This window comes from Carassius auratus, chromosome 41 (assembly GCF_003368295.1).
Source record: "Carassius auratus strain Wakin chromosome 41, ASM336829v1, whole genome shotgun sequence".
Lineage (NCBI taxonomy): Eukaryota > Metazoa > Chordata > Actinopteri > Cypriniformes > Cyprinidae > Carassius > Carassius auratus.
The window spans coordinates 3,708,884-3,733,266 of NC_039283.1; the positions used below are offsets into that span (position 1 = coordinate 3,708,884).

The 24,383-nt window shown below is 37.5% G+C and overlaps 1 protein-coding gene across 1 annotated transcript; it reads right to left on the minus strand.

Moving 5' to 3' along the window:
- Positions 1–264: 264 nt before the first annotated feature.
- Positions 265–24,074, minus strand: LOC113059820 (metal regulatory transcription factor 1-like). Its single transcript, XM_026228439.1, has 11 exons — positions 23,734–24,074; positions 21,301–21,805; positions 15,388–15,626; positions 15,078–15,209; positions 14,878–14,951; positions 13,146–13,276; positions 12,980–13,054; positions 12,794–12,896; positions 4,782–5,308; positions 2,001–2,058; positions 265–1,265 (listed from the first exon to the last, which is right to left on the minus strand). The coding sequence occupies exons 2-11, from the start codon at positions 21,745–21,747 to the stop codon at positions 880–882; spliced, it is 2,172 nt and encodes a 723-aa protein (XP_026084224.1). The 5' UTR covers positions 21,748–21,805; positions 23,734–24,074; the 3' UTR covers positions 265–879.
- Positions 24,075–24,383: the final 309 nt, after the last annotated feature.

A 24,383-nucleotide genomic window follows, 5' to 3' on the forward strand; every position in this document is an offset into this window, starting at 1 on the left:
AATATATATAAATATATTTAAACACTTTTTGTTGTTTTACATTATTATAATGAGACTTGGGTATGAAATTGTCACTAATATTCAAACCAATAAAAATAAATAAATAAATAGGGTTAATTTTCTTTATGCAAACAGTCACATTGTATATTTATTTCTTTTGATGGTGGGAAATATGACCCGTACAAAATGTTCTAGTCAGTTTTCTAGTTTGGGGCAACAGAAAAGGAACATTTTGTGAAAAGCTGGGAAAGAGAGCTACATTTATCCAACAATTGAGTATTTTAATAAATTAACATAATAAAATTAAATACTTAGCTACAGGCAGCCAAACAAACCTCTAAATTACATTTTAAAAGGCAGGTAAGTGTTCATTGCAGTTTATCCAGAATGACAAAATCACATTATTATTATTATTATTATTATGAGCACTGCAGCCTTTATAATAAATTATACATAAAATACTTCAACGTTTTAATGTGCAGGATGAAGATGACTTCATTACTCATAAACTGTGACAAAGGCCTTGCTTCTGAAGTCCCATCGATCTAAAGGGTCTCAAGTTTAAACTCAAGCACAGCATATGCCCGGCCAAAACCTCTTTCTTTTTTAATATGGTGAATCTCTATAAGCCGATTTAGATCTTTAAATAATCTTTGAAATAATCGAACAAAACAGCGGGGTTAAAACACTACCGACACTTAAATCATTATGAGAAGCAACTAAACTACTCTTCCTGGTGCCCTAAACTGCCCCGCCTGCTACTCTCCCTTAAAAGTGCACACACTTGTATCAGGAGAGATGCATGCCTATAGCAGAGGCACAGGTGTGTGTGAGATACCCATCTGTACACGGTACAGATGAAGGGTGAGGCCTGAGCCTCTAGGGGGCGCTGCTGCTGCCTCCATCAGGCACGGCCAAATCCTCCGCCCCCATCAGCAGGGCCTCTATGCTGGCCGTGGTGTCTGGACTGAGCAGATCGGAGACGTCCATGCCGGCCAGGCCATCGCTGGGGGTGATGGGGGTCACCGGAGCGGGCCGAGCGGGGGTCTCTTTGGATGGGCAGCAGGATGGAGGCTCCTCGGGGAGGGCAGGAGGAGCTGGAGCAGGTGCAGGAGGAGGAGGCGATGTGTTCTTCGACTTCTCCAGCGAGGAAGCAGCGCTCTTGTCTTTCGCCGAGTCTCTGCAGGCACACTGACACTGACAGGACTCCTCCTGCTTTATGATGATGACCGGCAGACTCAGGCCGATCTGCTGCACTGCGCTCCCTGAAACAAGCACAACAGCTAGCTGTGACTGACACTCTCTGTGCTAGAGCTGCATCATAATGGGTAAACCGATCTGTGGTTATTTCGCTCAGAAACATAATAGTGGTCATTTTCTTTTTAGATTTGATCAGAATTGTTGCACAAATAATGAGAATGACAACATATACTGTATGCATGGTTTATTCTCCCTCATCTAGTTTCCTGATTTACTATATCTGTCATGCAAATTAACACATTTTCTAAATTATGCAAATAGTTAAACTACAATGTTTTCTAAACAGTGAAATTTTAAATAATAGCACCAAAAATCCCAACCTATGTAAAGTGTTTCTATTACTCAATTTTAAGATTTTGGGCTATTTGGCTTTACACAGAATGTGTCGTTTCGAAATAAAACATCCAAAATACACATTTTATCAGACTTGATCTATTTGTGTTTGCAGAGTTCAATCACTTATCTTTAAAGGCCATTTTCTCATAATGAGTCAGAAATACACTGAACTTGACACTTTCCCCATCTATATTATACTTTTCACAGTGGGGAGTGTGTGTGTGTGGGGGGGGGGGCGCACCGCACCGCTAAAGGATAAATAACCAAGGAGACACAGATGATCGTGCTTAATCTATCAAGACAAGCAGAAGCTGGAATCACAATTAAATTAATCATGTAGCCCTATTCTTTTGGCCTTTAAACTTTCATTAGAATAAGATAATACAACATATGGTCAGTCATACCTGAATGTCCACCGACTGGTATGGCTGTTGTAAAAAAGACCTTCTCTACTTTTGGGCCCTGAAAATAAAGGCAGTAGTAAGGTCAAAAAATGTAGAAGAATAAATACATTTGTGCCATCAATTCAAACCTGAACTAGATGATTATAAAGATCTACTGTAAAATAATCTAATGATGAAAATATCAATAAAATATTTGTTATATAATCAAACATGTATTTCTGGCAAGATTAACATAATTTGTAAAAGACAAAGCAAGCAGTGAAATAGGTTTACTTCACCACACACACAATTTTAAGTCAACTTCATGTTTAAAAGTTGTCAGGCTTTGGTGAATTAACTGTTGGATTGTGAGGTTCATAGCATCAAATCTTTGGTCAAATCTTCTGGTTTCTCCTTGGCTGATAAACTACATTAATAAACTAAAATATGCACAATAAGGGTTCACACTTAAAGTCCACTGCACTTTAAATAATCTGATGATGCAAGATGGGTTTTATCGCATTGCTAACGTTTTAGCACATCGCGAGTGGGTGTTAACATGTATCTAACATTCGTAACATGTTGACAGAATATTGCATGTTTATACAGTGACATTGCTAGCATGTTTTAACATTTTTAGCATGTTTTAGCATATTGATAGCATAGTTCACTGAAAAATTTTACTTCTGTCATCAGGCACTCACCATCAACCCATACAACTTTCATAAATCATAACACTAACAAATGAATATATTTTACATTTATGATTTCTTTTACAATATCTATATTCACCAAAATGTATAAGCTTCAAAAAGTTAATTAAAAAAACAAAATAAACCTTTTACTTCACGATTTCTTTTATGTTATCTTTAAGAACTTTCTGAAGTTTTGGTAATGGACTTTCAATGGAGTGACAGAATTCCCTCAGGCTTCATTGAAAATATCTTAATTTTTATCTTGAAAATAAAGCGGGTTTGGAACGACAAGGATGAGTAAAGGATGCCAAAATGTTAATTTCTGGGTGAACTATACCTTTAAGGGTATTAATTTTAACTTTAAGTATTAAGTTTAAGGGCTTAATTGCAAAAATTTTGCTTATAAATTAAGACAAAACATCTCTGGTAACGCAATCTACCATGGTTCCCTTAAAGCAGTGGTTCCCAAACTGGGGTGCGTGCACCCCTAGTGGTGCGCAGACTGACCACCAGGGGTGCGCAAGAGAATGTTTGTAATGGCGGGGAAAAAGATCGCTCTTTATTATTTTTATGTATTTAACTGAGGTAAACTTTACATGCAAATGTTTTATTAAGAAATAAAATTTCACATTTCACATTACACACTACATTACTGTATAAATTACAATTGTTTTCATTTCATTTTACAAACACGTTTGTGTCACAATAGCCCAGCCCTGTTCTTTTAGTTCATATTAGGTCCTAACTGATAATTTGTTCATTTTTTTACTTACTACATTCAACAGAATGGACACCTGGGGCCAGATTCACAAAAATCTTCTTAAGAAATAAATTAAAATATTAAAACGTTCTCAAATATATTCCTAAGAACATCTTAATTTTTTTTCTTAAGAAGAAATTAACAGCCGTTATCTGAATAAATACATGTTGCTGCTAAACTCACTCCTGTAGATTACCCTAATAATCATAATCATAAGCACGCACCAGACTGTATATTTTTGTTGCGACTTTGAATGGCGCTCAGCTTCATGTTTTAATGCGGCCTGTTTTTGAACAGTTACTTTTAAAATAGCCTGTCTTAAGCTGCAGCAATATGTTTCATTAATTTTTGTGTAGTGTTTTTGCACTTTCATCTGAGTGAACGCTTCCGGTATTTTAGTCCGCGCTTCTACAGCAAATGCATCCTGCGCACTCATATGCACCGAATATTGATGATCAAAGATGATGTATTAATAAGCTAAAATTAACCCTGACTCGTTTCAGGGTTGCTAATGAGTTTTGAAGTCAGCAAAAAGCAGCGTCACACATAGGCTAATCATGAGTGATCATGTTTACATTAACAGTCATCGCTGTCCCTTCAGAAAACTTGTGCACATCTCTAGTCCTCCTATGTATTATATGTAGCTGTTGCTGTAATGTTCAAATATAACAATTAATTTCAAATAACCCAATAAACTAATTAAATAATTATTATTATTTGGATTTAAGAAAAGTCTGGGGCTGTCCTAAATTTAAGAAGATTATCTTCAACAATCTTAAGAAAAGATAAGAATATTCTTAAGATTAATTTTTTTGGGAATACAAAATATCCTTAAGTTTTTTCTAAAATTAAAAAATAAGAAGAAAATGGAAGTTGAGAAGAAATTTCTCCTTAAGAATGTTTCGTGAATCCAGGTTAAAAACGGGCACTTTAAAGAAATTAAATATTTATATGTATATATCATATATATTTAATGTATATGATCTGTGTGCAAACATGCAGGCCCATCCATCTCACAAAAAAAGGAAGTGATCTTTTATTATTATTATGTTTTCTAATTTACAGTGAATATTTGTATTTAGTTATTGCAATTAAAAATGTGAAATCTAACCAGAGTAAGGTGTTGGGGGGTGCTTGACAGGTGCCAAACACTAGAAAGGGGTGCATGCTGAAAAAAGTTTGGGAACCACTGCCTTAAAGGGAACAAGACATTGCGCCCTCTAGTGGACACTGAGGGTGCAGTGCAAGTTCCCTTGAAGGGGAACAAAAGACAGAAACATGAAGCTGAAGCTACATCACAACTGAAAACCAAAAACACAGATTTAGTTGAATGGTAGACTGCTGCACCTGTTGTTCAGGGTTTTGCTGCGCGCTGGCGGCACTGCTGAGGATCCACTGCAGGTTCTGGTCAGACATGACGATATTGGGCTGCAGGCCGAGCTGGGGGGCGATAGTGATCGTAGGAGGAGGTGGAGGAGCTAAAGGCACTGTGTGCGTTACTGTCGCCGTCACCTCAGTCGTCACGGTTGGTGCGCTGGAGACTCCGGGTGCGGATGGTGGAGGCACCGGCTCAGCCGTAGAGGTCAATGTCATGTAATGCTGGGTGACTGATGGTGCAGATGGAGCTGGCACTTCGGGTGAGTGTGAAGAGGTGGGTGGAGCACAAGGGAAAGTGGAGCTCAGCAATGAGCTGCTGACAGTGGGAGGAGGGGGGGCAGACTGAGAGGGGAGTGCTGTAGGTGGAGTCTGAGCCTCCAAAGCAGAGGTCGTGATGGAGCTGGATGGGGAAGAGGTGGATGAAGGGGGCTGAGTGGACTCTTCTGCAGTAGCTGTCTGAGGTGACGACTCAAGGCCAAAAGACTCTGCCAGGTTATCTGGAGAGACAGAAGCTTGACGTCAGATTGAGGCACTGGATATGTGATGGCTCACTCCTACTATGTAGTATATTTTGTCATAAATAAGCTGGTTGAAATGTTAAAGATGGAAATCATGTCTTCAAAACATTACCATTAAGTGAACTTTAAAAAAAGATTGCCAACAAGTTTAAGTAAACTGTTCCTGACATGTTTCTTGCATTTTGCTGCCAAGTATTTGTAGGTGTTGTCCCTTAGCTTACTCCTACACCAAGCCAATTTTCTAGTATCCAAACGTGAATAATGATGTAACATGCTTTAACACATTGTTAGCATGCCTTAACATGCAGTTAACATGTTTCTAGCTTTTGTTGTAAAATCTTGCTTTGTTAACATGTTTTATCATATTGCTAGGATGTTTTAACATTAAAATGTTTTAACATCATTCTTAACATGTTGCAACACATTGTTACTATGTTTTGGCACATTGCTAACAACGTCTTAATATGTTGCTACCATGTTTTAAGACATTGCATGTTTTTAACACACTGTTAGCATATTTAAGCACATCTCTGACATGTTTTAGAAAGTCACTAACATGTTTACATTTTTTATAACATTCTCAGTATAGTGTTAGCATGTTTTAACATGTTGTTGCCATGTTTATAAGATGTAGCATTATTAAGATGTACAAGTACATTGCAACGTGAACATGTTGCTAAGATGTTCTATCATGTTGTTCCTATGTTTTAACATGTTTCTATAATTTTTAACACCATGTTTTTTACAGATTGTATGTTTTCACATGTTCCTAACACATTTTATCACATTATTGGAATGTTTATAACATGTTTTATAATGTTGTTGCCATGCCTTAACATGAAGCTAACATGTTTTACCATGTTGCTAACATTTTTTAGAAATTCAACATGCTTCTAACATGTTTTAACACATTGCTAGCATGTTTTTAGCATGCTTCTATACACAAAATGTTTGCTAACAGATTTATGCATGTCAGTTCGCTAGACGGCCATCTGCCAAAACATTGAAAACAATTGTATCATTAAAAACGTAACAGTCTCACTTTCCACTAGATATTTTCGTCTTCATCTCATCAGCAATTTCGATTTTGGCACGCTCTGCAGCAGCTGACCACTAAGGAGCGATGCGGAGGAGATGTCAGAGGATTAAAACATTAAATTGAACTACTATTAAGCTATTTAACTTTTATTGTAATATATTTATTATGCATCAACCCACGATCTAACCCGGATGTTCTTTGCTTTGCCTAGAACCAAACTTGTAAATAAAATTAAGACAAAATACCACCTACCAATCACTTTTTTTAGCGGGACATATGCGTAATGCAAAGTGATCTAATAATGGTTTTGACAAACTTGGTCAAAAAAAAAATATATATATACCACTTTGTCTGTCTGGCAAAACTTTGGGTTTAGACCTAATGAAAGAGGACAGTCAAGAGACACATCTGAAGAGGTGTGCAGGATTTCTGATTTCAATTTATTGCCAATGCCATCACGTATAACTGAACTTGGCAAAACAGCTAGGGACCAACCAACCATGACTGGGGCTTTTCCCAAAAGTACAAAATAAAAGCGTGACAATGAAACATGAAAGCACTGTACTGATGCTGAAACTCGCTACCTAGCAAAAGAAATGGTTTCTTTTAATATGGTAGAGAAGAGTGCATTTAAGGCCATGCTGCAAACATTTGACAAGCAGTCCTGCTGCCAGCTGCCATGTTGAAATTCTTTTCGAAGACAGCAGTCTCAAAGATGTACAACGAAACCAGAGCAAATGTTCCTATATGTAAAACCATAAATGTGCATATAAGGCTACTAAATAGCTCTGCCAATTAAGTTATTTAAATGACACAATTGCCTATCAGCCTATTATAAGTGTGCGCGCAGATGCACAGACAAACATAACTGACTTGCACAATCCATGTATCATCCATTCAATTAATTTAAAGGGGGGGTGAAATGCTCGTTTCCACTCAATCTCCTGTTAATCTTGAGTACCTATAGAGTAGTACTGCATCCTTCATAACTCCAAAAGTCTGTAGTTTTATTATATTTATAAGAGAAAGATAGTCTGTACCAATTATTCCAGGAAAAACACGAGTGGCTGGAGGCGTGACGTGTGGGCGGAGCTAAAGAATCACGAGCGCCAGTAGGCTTTTGCGTCGAGAGCGTCTGGAAGCTGTGACATTATCGTGAGAAAAAAAAAACCATCATCCAAAACAAACCATTGCTTACAGTCAGATTCAGCCGTTTATTTATGATCCAGAATCAGATCCAGAGGCTGAAATTTAACAATAGCAGTATGTATTGAAACTGTATATATTTGCTTAGCGGTTTTGGAAAATGACTAAGTTCCACTTTATGTTGTTTTTTTTGTTCGTTTTGTTTTTTAAGCTGTACATGTGGAAAGTGCAGTTTGATGACAACCTCGCATGTTGTTTCTGTCCCCTTTTCCGTTGGGACTGCATTATCCTTAAGAAATAAACGATGTGCAAATCCATCGTCAAACTGGGCCTTGTTTGTAAAACAAGCATCTTCAAAATGCAGGGAACAAACACAAACACTTGCACAACTCCGTTGATGCTCTGTAAAAATAAACTCCATCCACTGGTCCCTTGATGCTGTTTCTCTTTTGGTAATCTGTGCAGGGTTGTCTTGGAATATTTTTTGTATTTTTGGAACGTACAACTTAATTTTTTAAACTTTGTCCATGTTTAGCATGGGAATCCAACTCTTTAACAGTGTTAAAAACTCAGTATGCATGAAATAGCATTTCACCCCCCCCCCCCTTTAATTAAGAATCCACAATTGAAAAAAACCCCCACAACATTTCATTATTTCTTTATTATTAAAGCTCCATTTTCCAATAGACAGCACTGAATATTATATATATATATATATATACAGTATTGTTCAAAATAATAGCAGTACAATGTGACTAACCAGAATAATCAAGGTTTTTAGTGTATTTTTTATTGCTACGTGGCAAACAAGTTACCAGTAGATTCAGTAGATTCTCAGAAAACAAACAAGACCCAGCATTCATGATATGCACGCTCTTAAGGCTGTGCAATTGGGCAATTAGTTGAAAGGGGTGTGTTCAAAAAAATAGCAGTGTCTACCTTTGACTGTACAAACTCAAAACTATTTTGTACAAACATTTTTTTTTTCTGGGATTTAGCAATCCTGTGAATCACTAAACTAATATTTAGTTGTATGACCACAGTTTTTTAAAACTGCTTGACATCTGTGTGGCATGGAGTCAACCAACTTGTGGCACCTCTCAGCTGTTATTCCACTCCATGATTCTTTAACAACATTCCACAATTCATTCACATTTCTTGGTTTTGCTTCAGAAACAGCATTTTTGATATCACCCCACAAGATCTCAATTGGATTAAGGTCTGGAGATTGGGCTGGCCACTCCATAACATTAATTTTGTTGGTTTGGAACCAAGACTTTGCCCGTTCACTAGTGTGTTTTGGGTCATTGTCTTGTTGAAACAACCATTTCAAGGGCATGTCCTCTTCAGCATAGGGCAACATGACCTCTTCAAGTATTTTAACATATGCAAACTGATCCATGATCCCTGGTATGCGATAAATAGGCCCAACACCACAGTAGGAGAAACATGCCCATATCATGATGCTTGCACCTCCATGCTTCACTGTCTTCACTGTGTACTGTGGCTTGAATTCAGAGTTTGGGGGTCGTCTCACAAACTGCCTGTGGCCCTTGGACCCAAAAAGAACAATTTTACTCTCATCAGTCCACAAAATGTTCCTCCATTTCTCTTTAGGCCAGTTGATGAGTTCTTTGGCAAATTGTAACCTCTTCTGCACATGCCTTTTTTTAACAGAGGGACTTTGCGGGGGATTCTTGAAAATAGATTAGCTTCACACAGACGTCTTCTAACTGTCACAGTACTTACAGGTAACTCCAGACTGTCTTTGATCATCCTGGAGGTGATCATTGGCTGAGCCTTTGCCATTCTGGTTATTCTTCTATCCATTTTGATGGTTGTCTTTCGTTTTCTTCCACGTCTCTCTGGTTTTGCTCTCCATTTTAAGGCATTGGAGATCATTTTAGCCTATGATTTTTTGCACCTCTTTAAAGGTTTTCCCCTCTCTAATCAACTTTTTAATCAAAGTACGCTGTTCTTCTGAACAATGTCTTGAACGACCCATTTTCCTCAGCTTTCAAATGCATGTTCAACAAGTGTTGGCTTCATCCTTAAATAGGGGCCACCTGATTCACACCTGTTTCTTCACAAAATTGATGACCTCAGTGATTGAATGCCACACTGCTATTTTTTTGAACACACCCCTTTCAACTAATTCAACTAATTGCCCAATTGCACAGCCTTAAGAGCGTGCATATCATGAATGCTGGGTCTCATTTGTTTTCTGAGAATCTACTGAACCTACTGGTAACTTGTTTGCCACGTAGCAATAAAAAAATATACGAAAAACCTTGATTATTCTGGTTAGTCACATTGTACTGCTATTATTTTGAACAATACTGTATATATATATATATATATATATATATATATATCCTGGATATATTATTTACCTGATATAAAATGTGTTTGGTTGAGTCAAGCACTTCATTGTATCACTAGTTATATCTCTTCAGCGCACAGCACGAGCAGGACAAACTACAATGCAGTTTGCAAAATACTAGTTTGCTATCTGCAAAAATAGCACGAATGCAAATAAACATGTCTGAGGGGCTCTGAATGTGAACTCCTTTTGTGGACGCGTTCTTCACGAAACAATGTGCAGAAACAGAGCAGCCAAACTCTAAAGATTCACAGCGTTTTATTATTATGGTGTTCTCATTATAATGGTGTGTGTGTGACAATCCAGTCATAGTTATTAATATTCTGCATTGTAGTTTGTTCTGCTCGTGCTGTGTGCTGAAGAGATATAACTGTAGTGATACAATGAAGTGCTTGACTGAACCAAACACATTTTATATCAGGTAAATAATATATCCACGATATATATACACCAGCTGAAATGTTTTGAAATCACTTGTACCCTACCTGCTTGAAAAAATCTTGGTAAAGGTAAATTTTTAAATCTGCCAAGATGCTCCTCTATCGGTCACAGGTTATGGAAAGTGAAACATAAATCTATAGCGGTGGTTGGATTTATGAACACACTTTAAAATATTTATTTGAAGCTTCTTTCTTTTCAGTTTCTTATTCACGGCTTTATCATAATAGGCTGCATATTAACTTATTGGGAGAAAACCGCAAGTTTTATGTGAAATCAGAAATTTGAGTGCTCACATATAGACAGAATGGCATAATCATAACAGCCTGGGAATATTCGACTATGAGATTGGTAGTCGAATGAGGCTCCTCGAATCAAAGCATCGAATCGTCGACTATATGGGGTCACCCCTAATATATATATATATATATATATATATATATATATATATATATATATATATACACAAATGATGGCACAGGATTTGTCATGTCGTGATGCATCTATTGTATACAGCATCACTGATTATGAAAAAAAATGAAATGAAATTAATCAGTAGGGAAATTTGGAGTAGACTCCTATGCTCCAACATCACCTGGTACACGCACAATACATAAAATAGGTATCCATCCAAAAACACACGCACATAAAAAATAAGTTGATAGATACTGGTTCACTTTGCATCGTGGGATCCCGTACCTTCTACCAGAAGGTAAAAGTTTGTAACTGGAGTTAAGTACATGGGACGGATCACTTAGGATACTTTTAGCCTCTTTCAATGTACAAAGTTCAAAAAGAGACTGGATGCTGGTATAGTCTTTTAGCCCGATTCATAGCAGTTCGTATGATACCTTGTTTCTTTGTCTTAGATTTTACATTGAGGTTTGCATTCATAAAGTGATTCTCTATTAAAGTTGTTTAAATGTGAAAAACTTTGTTTAATAAAGTTTATTGCAAACGAAGATTGTGGTGTGCGGTCGTTATTTTCTCTCCAGTATTTTAATTTGTACAGTTTAACTTCTTTTAAATCCTTGATTGTGGTAAAACAAAACATTGCTTTCTTTTGCTTCTACCATTGCTGTACCTCAGAGGTACCACCCCAGCGATGAGGCATTTGTACCCTCAAAGGGACATATTTGTACCTAAATGGCACAAACTGTAGGGGTACTTCTTTGTACCCATTAATATGGTACAAGTTTGATCTATCTATGTATGACCATCTATCTGTCACGACCCAGGCCTCTGTGGCTCTCTCCAACGGCCACCGGTGCACACCATCACCTGAGTATTACAGTTTTTCTCTGTCGCTTTGGTATATATTTCTCAGTAAGTGCATTTCTCAAAACAACTTGTACAAATAGCACAACACCATGGATTACCTGCAAAAGCCAATCTCTTGCTCAAAATCTTTTATCTCTCAAATATAAATATCTGTGTCAATGAACATGTCAGTGCCATCAGAATGACATGTCCTTGTGTCACAGTTTATGGATAAGACAGTCAAATTGCTTAGTCATGTTGTCAATATAACAGTGTACTCTGGAGGGATGCTCTGATGTAAACTATGGCAACATTTTGGATGACAGTTACTGTATTGAATAAATAATACACCAGTATTAATAAACCAGTAGCGGAGTTTACAGATATCCCCTCAGGAGAAAACTACGTTACCGTTTCCTCATTTCTGCCCATGTTAGCCCACCTGGAAGTCAGAGCAGGATGCCTAACTCACAGCCGACCTCAAGCACCTCATATTGGAGCAGACTGATGGCAAATATGGCTATGATGCCACCCAGAGGATAATGTGAAAAGGAACCCTGTTTGACCCAAGATACAGAGGAGATCACATGAAGCCACTCGAGCTACAAAAACTGAACTGGTAGCAGACATGGCAGAAGCAGTCGTTGCGGTCTGAAACCCAGTACTGAATAAGTGAGAGAAGAGGAATCAGAGGCTGGCACCCTACCTAAGAAGAAAAAGTGTTCCCTGGGCATCCTTCTTTGGGGAAAGAGCAGCTACAGCAGCAATGTTCACCACTGATCAAAAAGGTGAAGAAGAGATGTTGATATACCTCCACCAAATGACTATTGATGGAGAAGAAGACCAACTAACTTGGTGGAAAGCTTACCAAGGACAGTGCCCTATAATGGCCAACATCACGTGTGAATATCTGTGTTCCCAGTGCTCCATCTGAACGTGTGATAGCTTAACTTTGTGATGTCTGTCAGCCATCATTTATCAGCCCAGTCCTAGTTAACATGTTTCTATCACGTTCATAGCATGAATTTTAAGCACCTGAGAAAATCTCAGAAAGTCTGATATAGTCAAAAATAATTCAAATAAAAGACTTCAATAGATTACACAAAACACTAACAAATGCTTGTTCACTTCTTCAAACCGTGCTACATAACAGGAATGAGCCGGTGTTTTTGAACACAGCGAGCTCTAAAGTTCTTGCCTGTGGGTTTTGGGTCGTCCGGGCTGACACTGTTCTCAGGACTCTGGAACATCAGCTCAAAGATTCGTATGGGGGTGACGCTGTTCAGATCCAAACCCTGAGACTGAGACACGGACATGTGCTGAGATCAACTCGTATCTGACAGACGACTGAAAACTGCTCTGTGTAAATGAGGACGTCACTCACATTGTGGTTCTCCTGGAGCTCAGAGTCTGTGGAAATGAGGCTCAAATCACTGAGGCACAGCGAGTGATTCCCATCCTGCAACAGAACAAGTACAACAGTCCCAATTAAGACCACCGTCCTGAAGCGGCCGTGTAACAAAGCATTGTGTGACTGTGTGAGTGCGCACCTCTGACAGAGGATGACTGCTCATGGAGAACGCTGGGCCTTTATCATGACCCCGAATGTGACTCTTCAGGCTGTACTGAGAGCTGAAGGTTTTCTCACAGCCATCGCTCGGACAGAAAAACGGCTTCTCTCCTGGAACAGAGAAAGAGACCATGAGAGAAGAACTGCAGAAGTTCTTCGATTCATTTTACAGACATCCAAACCAGATTTTTACCATGCATCACTGTAGTATTATGGCAATTTTATTGTAGTTTTTATTTATAGAGTTGCAATTAGTTTTTATTTTTATTTTATTTTAGTAAAAGTATTGCTAAAGCATTTTAAGTGTCTTCTCTATACTGTCTGTACCTCTATCTGTATCAATAACACTCATTTTATTTTACAAGTAAGATGGCTTTTATCCTCAGCAAGGCTGCATCCATTTGATTAAAAAAATACAGTAAGATTTGAACGATTACTACAATTAAATACAAAATTATTTCTATTTTAATACACTTAAAAATGTAATTATTGCGGTGACAAAAGCTGTATTTCCAGCATCATTCCTCCAGTATTCAGAGTCACACGATCCTTCAGAAATCATTCTAATACGTTTATTTCATACTCAAGAAACATTTCAGATTCTTATCAATGTGCTGCTGCAGAAAATACAAAACTGTATAGTATGACCTCTGTAAGAGATTAACCCTGTAAAGCCAGATGAAATATTGGTCAGAGATGTTTTATTTTTTAAAAGCAACCTTTAGGCCAGGGGTCACCAAACTCGGTTCAGGAGGGCCGGTGTCCTGCAGAGTTTAGCTCCAACCCTAATCAAACACACCCGAACCAGCTCTTGCTAGGTACACTTGAAACTTCCAGGTATGTGCCAAGTTTGGAGCTAAACTCTGCAGGACCCCTGCTTTAGACAAAAGGTGAAAGAGAAGTGTTGAGTATAATATTTGATTTATCAGGCTTCTATGGGGCTCATATTCAAAGCTCAGTTTTATTTAGAGGCCCAGTCTGAGCAAAAATACTCTATTTGGGGCACTTGCTAATATTTATATGGCCAAAGACTAAGATGAAATTCGTTATAACATTACTGTAAACTACTTACATAAAATGATACAAATATCAGTTCTATGAGATTTAAATGCTTAGTTTGTGATCAAAGCTCTGTAGTTTCAAAACATATAATGCAATGCAGTACAATGGTGACTGAGAGATGAACAAATACACGTTCCTCAAAAGCCAGATGATCATATTTGACCATGATATATATATATATATATATATATATATATATATATATATATATATATATATATATATATATATATAAAAAAACTGATTTCTGGATAATCAAGTAAAGTTAAGTTGCTTTCGTCCAGTGAGTGTTTATCTTGAAACAATCCTAACAATTCAAAAATTATTCTTATGTTGACTTTATAAAATTCAGGAAAGATTTCAGAGCAAAAAGTCACGTGAACCACAAGCTGCTTTTTTACTATTACACTAAAAGGCCTTTCTCTTGCTAAACAAGTATAAATGATTGATCAGACAACAGAAGGCATGCTGATTGTGCAGCAAGCTGAATTAGGTAAAGTTTGATTATGTTATTAAATTAGAGGCCTTTGAAATACCAATATCAAACATGATACAGTAGGCTTTAAAGGGTTAAAGACTTTTTAAGATTTTGTCAGTGTACTGCTTTCATTTTGCTTTCATGTCTGTGGGACAGACAGCCAGTTTCTTACCAGTATGTGTCCGTACATGTGTCTTCAGGTGATGACTAGCAGCGAAAGCCTTACCACAGCCATCGTGATCACACCTGCAGACACCAACACAATAAAACCTCAATCTTTACTGACATGCAAACACAAGTTAGGACTGCAGTGTCCAGCGGTGTTAAACAGCAGAGCACGGTGAACGCTCTGATCAGGTGCGGTCTCCTCACCGGAAAGGCTTTTCCCCCGTGTGTGTGCGGATGTGCTTCCTCAGGTCACTGAGTGTGGTGAAGTACTTGGTGCATCCCTCTGATTCACAGTTGAACGTCTTCCCCGTGTGCAGCCTCTGGTGTGCTTTCAGTCTGACGAGAGCAACACAGGTTTAGTCAGTGAGCAGACACCTTCACACGGAGTACTGATTAATTCATAATGTGTGTGAGAACAAATCACGAAAATTGTTACGTTTGTAAGCAAACGCTTTGAAGTACCGTAACTATATGCACTTAAGCGTGTATTTGTGAAATAAATCTTCAAATTCACCTGTAGAGAGTGTTGAAGGCTTTCTCACAGCCCTGGACGTCACACTCGAAGGGCTTCTCTTTCGTGTGGACTCGGACGTGGATCTTCAGGCTGTAGGACGTGAGGAAGGCTTTGCCACAGCCCTGCTGGTTGCACACAAACGTGTATTCACCGCGGTGTGTTTTCTGATGCGTGCGCAGGTTTCCCGCCGTGCTGTAGGTGCGCGTACAGCCCTCGAACATGCACTGGTATCGCTTCACCTGAGAGATGGATAGAAAGAGCCAATGGTCACAAAGAGATGGACAGGAAATCATCTACAATGGAGAACAAAAAGCATTAAATCATTCAATCATTCATTATATCAATCATATCAATCATTAAAAGCATTCTCTCCTGATTCAGATGTTGTTTTACCATGGAAATAATTATTATGGATTGAGGACTTTTAGCCGGAAGCAATGGTTTTAACGTAGCTCCTTACAAACACGCAGCTTTACACTTCTCAAGACATTAACTGATGGACTGGAGTGCTGTGGATTATTGTGATGTGTTTATCAGCTGTTTGGACTCTTATTCTGACGGCACCCATTCACTGCAGAGCATCCTTTCGTGATGTAATACAACATTTCTCTAAATCTGTTCCAATGAAGAAACAAAACCCATCTACATTGTGAATGAGGGCGAGCAGATTTTTATTTTCGGGTGAACTATTCCCTGTAGTGATGTAAGCTAGTGGTTAACTCACATGCTGTTACCCGTCCCGTGGTGCTCATGTGTACAACATGACATCAAATCTGGCTCATGACATTTCCCAATCCACCCACTTCTTCTCTCTTAATTTCCTGTCACTGGCCAATGTTTGCCATAACTTCTGCAGCATGCAGTCTTGTGTTACTGGATTTATGATCCAATAAATGCAGCCTTAGTGAGCAGAAGAGACTTCTTTCAGAGACATTAAAACATGTTAATGGCCCCAAACTTTTGAACAAAAAAAATAAGTTACATTAGTCGACTTAATTAACAATCAAGATTACAAGATCAGGAGTTATTATTTTATTCTGTGTGAAGAATATTTCATAAGCTGCCAACAGTGGATCAAAGCGTGTCCTGCTGTGTTTGGGGAACACTGAACACTATGAGCGGTTTACGTGTGACTCTCTCTCTCTCTGTGTGTGTGTGTGTGTGTTTGAGCAGCAAACAGACTCTCTTTCACATCAAGCCACTGATCAGTATTCAGCAGCAGGATCTCTGGTCATACAGACGTCTCTGTTCCCAGGAGCAAAGGACATCAGACCATGAGATAATGCTGATCTCTCTCTCTCTCTGCTTGGCAAACACACAGACAAACTACACAATACACATCAGGAATTTAAAAACACATCTTCATCCATTTGTTCTGGAAATGTCCCACCCACTTTAAGGCTAAAATCTAGCACAAATCAAGCTTTCATCCTCATACACTTTGTATTTGTCCTACTATTTGTGAATTCAGTGTCTCATCAGATTATCTGCTTCTGACCATGTGCTCTCACTGCACTGTTCGCTCTACAATCTCCTCGTTTTCATACAATGCTACACATAATCAACACATTGTAAGATTTTTTAACTAATGCCATGGGTCAAACACATTGTTCATTGTCAGTTGATGATTAATTAATCTTTTGATTAATTGATGAATAATTAGTTCAATTGGTAATTAGTCCAAATCAAATCAATAAACAATAATATTCTATTATACTTTTATTTTACAAAGACACATTCAACTGATCAATGAGACAGGAAAGGGCGTTGGTGATGCTACAAAAGATTTCTATTTCAAATAAACTAGGCCACATTTTAAATGTCATTTTAAAATATACTTAAATAGAAACAACTATTTTACATTTCAATAATATTTAACAATAATTTAATTTTTTACTATACAAAGAAAACTGCTATATAAAAACTGCTATATATGTACTATATAAAATCTAACAAGCCCCAAACTTTTGAATAGTAGCAAATATGAATATTTTACTTTTAAAATACATTGAAAAATGCAATATATATATATATATATATATATATATATATATATATATATATATATATATATATATATATATTAGGGGTGTAACGATACGCGTATTCGTATTGAACGCGGTACGCATTATGTATACCGAACGGTTCGTTGGAGTAATTAATTATATTTGGAAAAAAAAAAAAAAAAGAGAGAGATAGAAATATAATGATATGCGTTCAACAAGGTAGCCCAATAACCCAAACAACGTAACAGGCAACGCCCCTGACACTCCCGAAGAAGAAAAAAACACCATCTTATATGTTTATGTTAGGCTACTCAGCAGGCGCTCGCTCACTCAGTACACGCTGAAGGCTCGTTGCAAAATAGCCAATGCGTTTAACAGACTAGAAATGAGAAGATCCTCCAATAACCAACAGGTCTGGTGTTTGGGTGCACTTTGGATTCCCTTTAAGCTATAATGGTGATGGCAAGAGAGTGGTGGATAAAAAAACAACGGTATGTCGCATCTGCAACATGACAGGGTACACCAGCGGGAATACAAAAAAAAAAAAAAAAAAAAAAAAAAAAACACCAGCGGGAATATCTGGGATATATGCGTCAGTACTATCTGGGAAAAGACGAAAAAAAGGAGAAACATGCACGCAGCAAACTATCCCTGCAGCATTTAGACACTATAGCTTACAGGGAATCCAACCCAAACACCAGACCTGTTGGTTATTGGGGGATCTTATATTTCTGGTCTGTTAAATGCATTAGACATTTTGCAACGAGCCTTCAGCGCGTGCTGAGTGAGCGAGCGCCTTAGGGGCCGTTCACATATCGTGCCTAAAAACGCGTGGAAAACGCTAAGCACGTCTTTCTCCTGAGGCGTCTGTCTTTGCTAAGCAACAATGACGTGCTCTCTCCATGAGACGCGGAAATTTCAGCGAAGGATAAATGGATTTGCAGCTCTAAAAATCGCTTGCAGTAGCTCTGCTACTAAATTTATTTCAAAATTGCAATCCATATACAACTATGATCAGCTGTTCCTTCATCTTGGCTGAGCTCTCAACGTTGTTACGGGAAAGGATGAAGCTGATTGGTTGGTTCTTGTCACATGACCCGCGGTGCGCTTGCGGCATTCTGAAAAGTTGAGATGTTTTTACATTTTGCTGTATCTAAAACGTATCGAACCGAACCGAACCGAACCGTGATATATATATATAAAATTATATATATATATTATATATATATTTCAGTGTCTTATGCTTTCGAAATGTTAAGGTGGTTTGCCTGTTCAGTGCGATGTCACAAATGGGTCATGTTTACAAGGTCAAGTGAAAATAACCTCATATAATTTGATCATAATATTGTAACACTGTGGCTGAGCTCTCGTACATTATTAATATCTTCAATCATTCTCTGAATACAACGGCAAGAATTAAGAGCTCATGTAACACGATACGACAAACAGAAAGACAACCACAAACATAATGTCAAAGTATTTAGGGTTATTACGAGACAAAGCCATGTAGATGTGAAGAATGACTTTTCAATGTGTGTGTGTGTGTGTGTGTGTGTGTGTGTGTGTGTGTGTGTGTGTGTACGCGTGGTACAATGGTCAATAAAAGCCGGTCATTTGCAAGTCTGTGTAATGCAAATAAACCACCTGGAGCCATTTGTTGCAATCAAACTAATCTATTTCTGCTTCGCGGTGGCCTTTCCACATGAGTAATAATACACACATTATGACACACACAGAATGTTTTGTGTTCAGCATGACATTACAAATATCTTTCAGCTTCATAGTCAATCTATCACACACAGGCTCGGAGACTGAACGCCTTTATAATGTGTTTAGAACAGAATGGATGCGGCAGGAACTGGCTCAGATCTCAGAAAACACACGGCTTGAGTTTCAAGATCTACTAGTGATGCACAAACTTTCAGAAGTAGCTCAGCGTTTACTTTGAGCACATACTGTGTGTGTGGTGTAACGAGTAAACATCAGCAGTGTGGACACACTTCACTGATGCGACAGCAGCGAGGTGTTCAAGATGTTCAGCTCAAACTGAGAGAACGTGTCAACTCCACAAATCTAATCAGCAAAACTTCAGTTCACTTTTCAGTTTTTGACTACAGTAAATGAAAACTTTAATTACAGTTTCTGTATTTTGGTAAAAAATTATTTTAATTTTCACTTTAAAGTTTTAATTTAAAGTTACTTTTTAATTAAAAATTACTTTTAACTTTTACTTTTTAACATTTTAATTTAAACAATAAGCCTCTATTTGCCAAACAAGGAAAGAATTGTTAAATTTGATAACATTTTAATAGATTCGTTAAATAATTCATGTCTTCCTTTGATTATCACGGTTTTGATAATACATTTGTATTAAATCATAAATTAGAGAATCCACACAAACTAAAACAGACAAAACAGAATTTCTTAAAAAGAAAAACATATTTTATAGGGCCTTATTATTGTTCAATTTTATTAAATTTGTTTAGGTTGTAGGAATGGATTTAATTAAACATGCTTTTTTTTATTATTAATGTTTAAAAAACCCACTAAAACAGAATAAAATTTTATCTCATATGGCACTATTGTCGTTAACATTTAATTAATTAAACATTGAAAACATGGAATTTGGAACAAAATAAAACATTATAAGATTGTTATAGCCATATGAATTCAATTAATTAGACACGCTTTTTGATTATTAAAATTGAACAAAGTGACATCTTGAAAAAATGAAAATGGAAAACACTGAATTCAGGGGGGAAAATATAATAAAACTGAATTTGGGCTCAAATAAAACTGAACTCAATCAGTTTTAACCGAGTGGTTAGTGCATTAGCAGCTCACTAATAATTAGTTTGAGGTGAGGAGCACGGTAAGAGCGGAGGACGGCTCATCTGATGTGCTTCCACTGAACAAGCAGATCGTAACCGGTACAACCAGACTGAACACAAACTAAACAACCAGGGTCCTCCTCTTAAAGAGACAGTTCACCCACAAAGAAACACGCTGTCATTACTGACCCTCAGGAAAGATTTCAGTTTTTCCAGACCCGGAGGACCTTCGTTCATCAATCTATCAACACTTATTAACCTGATAACTGTCACTCACGTTTTTGAAGATAGAGATGAATGTGCATGATACAAACCTAAATTTTTATATTTCATGACTGAAAACATTTTGTAACATGATTTTGATGTGCCATTTACATGGTAATGCAATGTCTGATTTTAAAATGGGTTTTGAAGGATGAATTTTGAGATTTTATGTTTTCAAGTGATATATAACTTCTGATGATTTCTAAAATGTGATAGAGAAAAAGGCAACGAGGAAGTCTTATTTTTAAACAAAGGTCAAAGCTCCTTTTGTAATGTAGATTTCTGAGGGTGCACTCTTGTCATAAATTGATCTATTACTTTTCCTAAATAATTTTTAACAAAAAATATTGATATAATATATATTTGGGAGTCTTAGACCTTTCCAACGATATATAGTTTGTCAAGATTAGATTAGATTTGATTGTAATATAGTATAGTCAACGTAGGCGTCCCGTATACAGGACAGGGTGACATTTAACAGGTTAAGATAGTTCTGCACAGACAGTAAGGGAACTACCACGTTCAAGGCCCAGAAACATCAGGACATGGTTAAACCAGTCCATGTGACATCAGTGCTTATGTGATTATTCTTTTTGACTTTATTTAACTATTTCTTCTTTTCCGGTCAGTCTCCAGCACACCATTCACAAGAGCACCAAGACTATTTTAACCATGTCCTCAGTATGTTTCAGTCGCATTGCGAAGCTCTGGGATTTGATCACAAATCTCTTCATTTGTGTTCTGAAGACAGGTTTGGAGCAACATGAGGGGGCGTAATTAATGTCAGAATGACTCTGTATATAGCTGCTCACCTCTCTCTGCTTGGTCTCGGGGCACTCGGAGTGAAGCGTCAGCGTTGCACCCTCAATGTTTCGTGGCATAGGGGTGGACCCCGGGTTGATTATGAACTGTATCTGGTCCGCAGAGATGGTGTGGTGTATGTATCCCTGGGACATGCCCTCCGGGTCCCCCATGAAGGCCAGAGAGCCCTCGTCCCCCTCACACTCTCCCTCCTGCAGGAAGGACATGCCGTCCTCCTCGCCCTCCTCGTCCAGGCGGATGGGGTCCTGCTCGATGAGCACGGTGGTGCGATCATAGACCCTCCCCGAGGAGGACGAGGGTCCCGAGATTATGTCGTCGTCTTTGTCATAGTCGGCCATCTTGTCCTCATCTTCCTCCTCTTGTCCCAGTTTGTCCACATCCTCTTCCTCGTCCTCAAAGAGCATGGCTGTCACCGTGAGAGGGCCATTCTCTCCCATGATCCTGAGGGAGGAGCTCAGTCCTGGCCGTGTGTCCTCCTGCTTGCTTCTGTTGCGGCTGGAACAAGTTTAAAGAGATTAAAAACAATATTCATAATACACAATGTCAGCTAATAGATCTGGATTGATCGGCCAAGAACTGAACTGGCAACTCACTTTTTCATAGTGCTGTCACTGTAAGTTAATACTGAAACTATTAACAGTTATTTTTGGTAAAAAATATATAAGAAAAAAAAAAACACTATTGAAAATAGTTTTTCAGTAAATCAAATACAGCTGAAATAATAAAAGCTATAAATATTAATTTAAAACTTAAAAAACAAACTATTAAAAATCATTTTCAGTAAATGAAATAAAGTTGAAATAAAATACGATATAAATATCAAAAGAAAAACAAAACCCAAAAATTTTAACTAAACAAAAAGCGAATAAAATGACAAGCACATAAAAAAAAATTTATATAAAAATTCAATAAATTTAAAATAAAAAAATACAAGGTTAAATCAAAATATGAAGAAATGCAATGATAGAAAGTTATAAATAATAAAATAACTTTTTTTTGAATCGTTATAATAACCGTAGGTCCTCTTTGTTAAATGAAGAAAAGTCAAGAACTATTATTGTGTGCATTATCAAGAAATAAAAATTTGCTAATTTGTACGTTTCTGTACATTTAAACCAGCATAATTACTATGAAATTTACATATCCACATATCCGTTTTACAGTATGGTTGTAATCAATTGTATTTTAATATAAGTGTCAGACAATGTAATGTTTTGGAAAATCAGTAGCGTGTCTGGCACTGTCACGAGAAACTAGGACAATGCTGGGAAACTGTTCTCTGCTGGTGTTAGAGTAACAACAAAACAATCAGGGTAAAGGTGCATGTGTGAACTAAAACTACTGTTGCCATGAAACTATAACAAACACACACACAATGATCGATCTGAAACACAAATGACCAGACAAAACCTAGCTGAGCAGACTACCTAGACAGCACTTTGGACATCAACATCATGGTCTGAGTCAACATCTCTGATGCCTGACAATGAGGATAAAAGGTTTAAGATTACGACGTTATCTAGAATACCCCAAACGCAGTCTTGGACTGGCTGACAGTGTAAACTATGAATGCCTTTCTCATATTACTATAAGTTACAAAGAGGATATTATGTCCCAAAGCAATAGACATACTGTAACAACAGAAAACCCTCATAATTTAACACAACGAGCCCTAGGCAGGTGAGGCTTCTGTCATTCAGGACACTTTCTGGAAGTTTCCAGTTTCACTTTGACATTGATGACAATCACTAGTCATGCACGAAAACATTCACATTTATCAAACTGAACACACATAGAGAAACCCGAGACCTTAAAGCATGCAGTCCTTAATGGCATCCACTCATAAATGTTTCATATTCAGCTTAAACTAGAAATATTTGTATAAAAACAAACTTGACATGTCAGTTAACTGTTAGCTCACCTGTGTATTAACGCTCCGGTCTTTAGTTCATCTAACGTTACTTCTGTCCGGTCAACATTAATAATATCCCGAAGACAAAACCACTGGAATAATTAAGTAACACATATTTCATATAATCACTTAAAGCGGTCGCGTTTTATTAAGAATACACAGAGAAGCTAACAGGCTAGTGTGCTAGCAGGGTCTCCATTCACAGCAATGACAGACAGCCGTTAGCTCGGTCAGCACGCGATTAACACTAGTTTATAGATTATATTAACCAGTTTATTTAGACACCAGCACAGACAATATGTCGCTTTGACTGGTTAAAGTGTAAAATACTCGGAACACGGCAAATATGTGATGGTTTGAACATACAGGGTGGATGTATGCTAACACATTCAACCCGCTAGCATTGAACAGAAACTAATGCAACGGAGACAAGCCATGAAAACATCTGAACGACACCGTCACGCACTTACACCGCGAAATCAAGCAGATTAAAATGATTTGCTGTATTTACCAGTGTTATAAAGACGCTAGAGGCCTCTGTAATGTTGTGTATCGGGTCCTGTCCTCATTCCCACCCAGAGGCACCATCATGATCATGAGCAGCAGCGCCGACAGACTCCAGATCAGTTCACTTCACTACAGCATTCATTCAGTTCACTTCAGCTTCTTCACATCACAACATCTGCTTTTATCCGAACGACTTACTAAGCAGCAAACACATATCACTTTTATTTATTCCTAAAATAACAAAGTCAACTTTATTGTCATTTTTAGCCCATTGTGTGACAACTGTGTAATAATAACTTCGTAGACTAGTACCTCAGTTAATTATACAGGGTTAATGGGAACACAAGCGCACTACCAGACAGTAAAAGGGTTTTGAATCTTAAGAAATTTTGCGATAGAATTTTATACAAAAAATAAAATAAAAATAAATAAAAAAAGAAATTCCAAAGATCTTTCTAAAGATCTAAGATCGTATCTTTCCAAAGATAGGCCTACACTAAAGTGTTTCCATATACAGTGTGTATATATATATATATATATATAAATAAATGAGGCACTGTCAAATACTTGAAATGATTTTGAGGAATAATCCTTTGTGTTTACGAACATGTCCACATTGTCTTTGTATAAATGATCGTTAAGCCATTGTTTTAA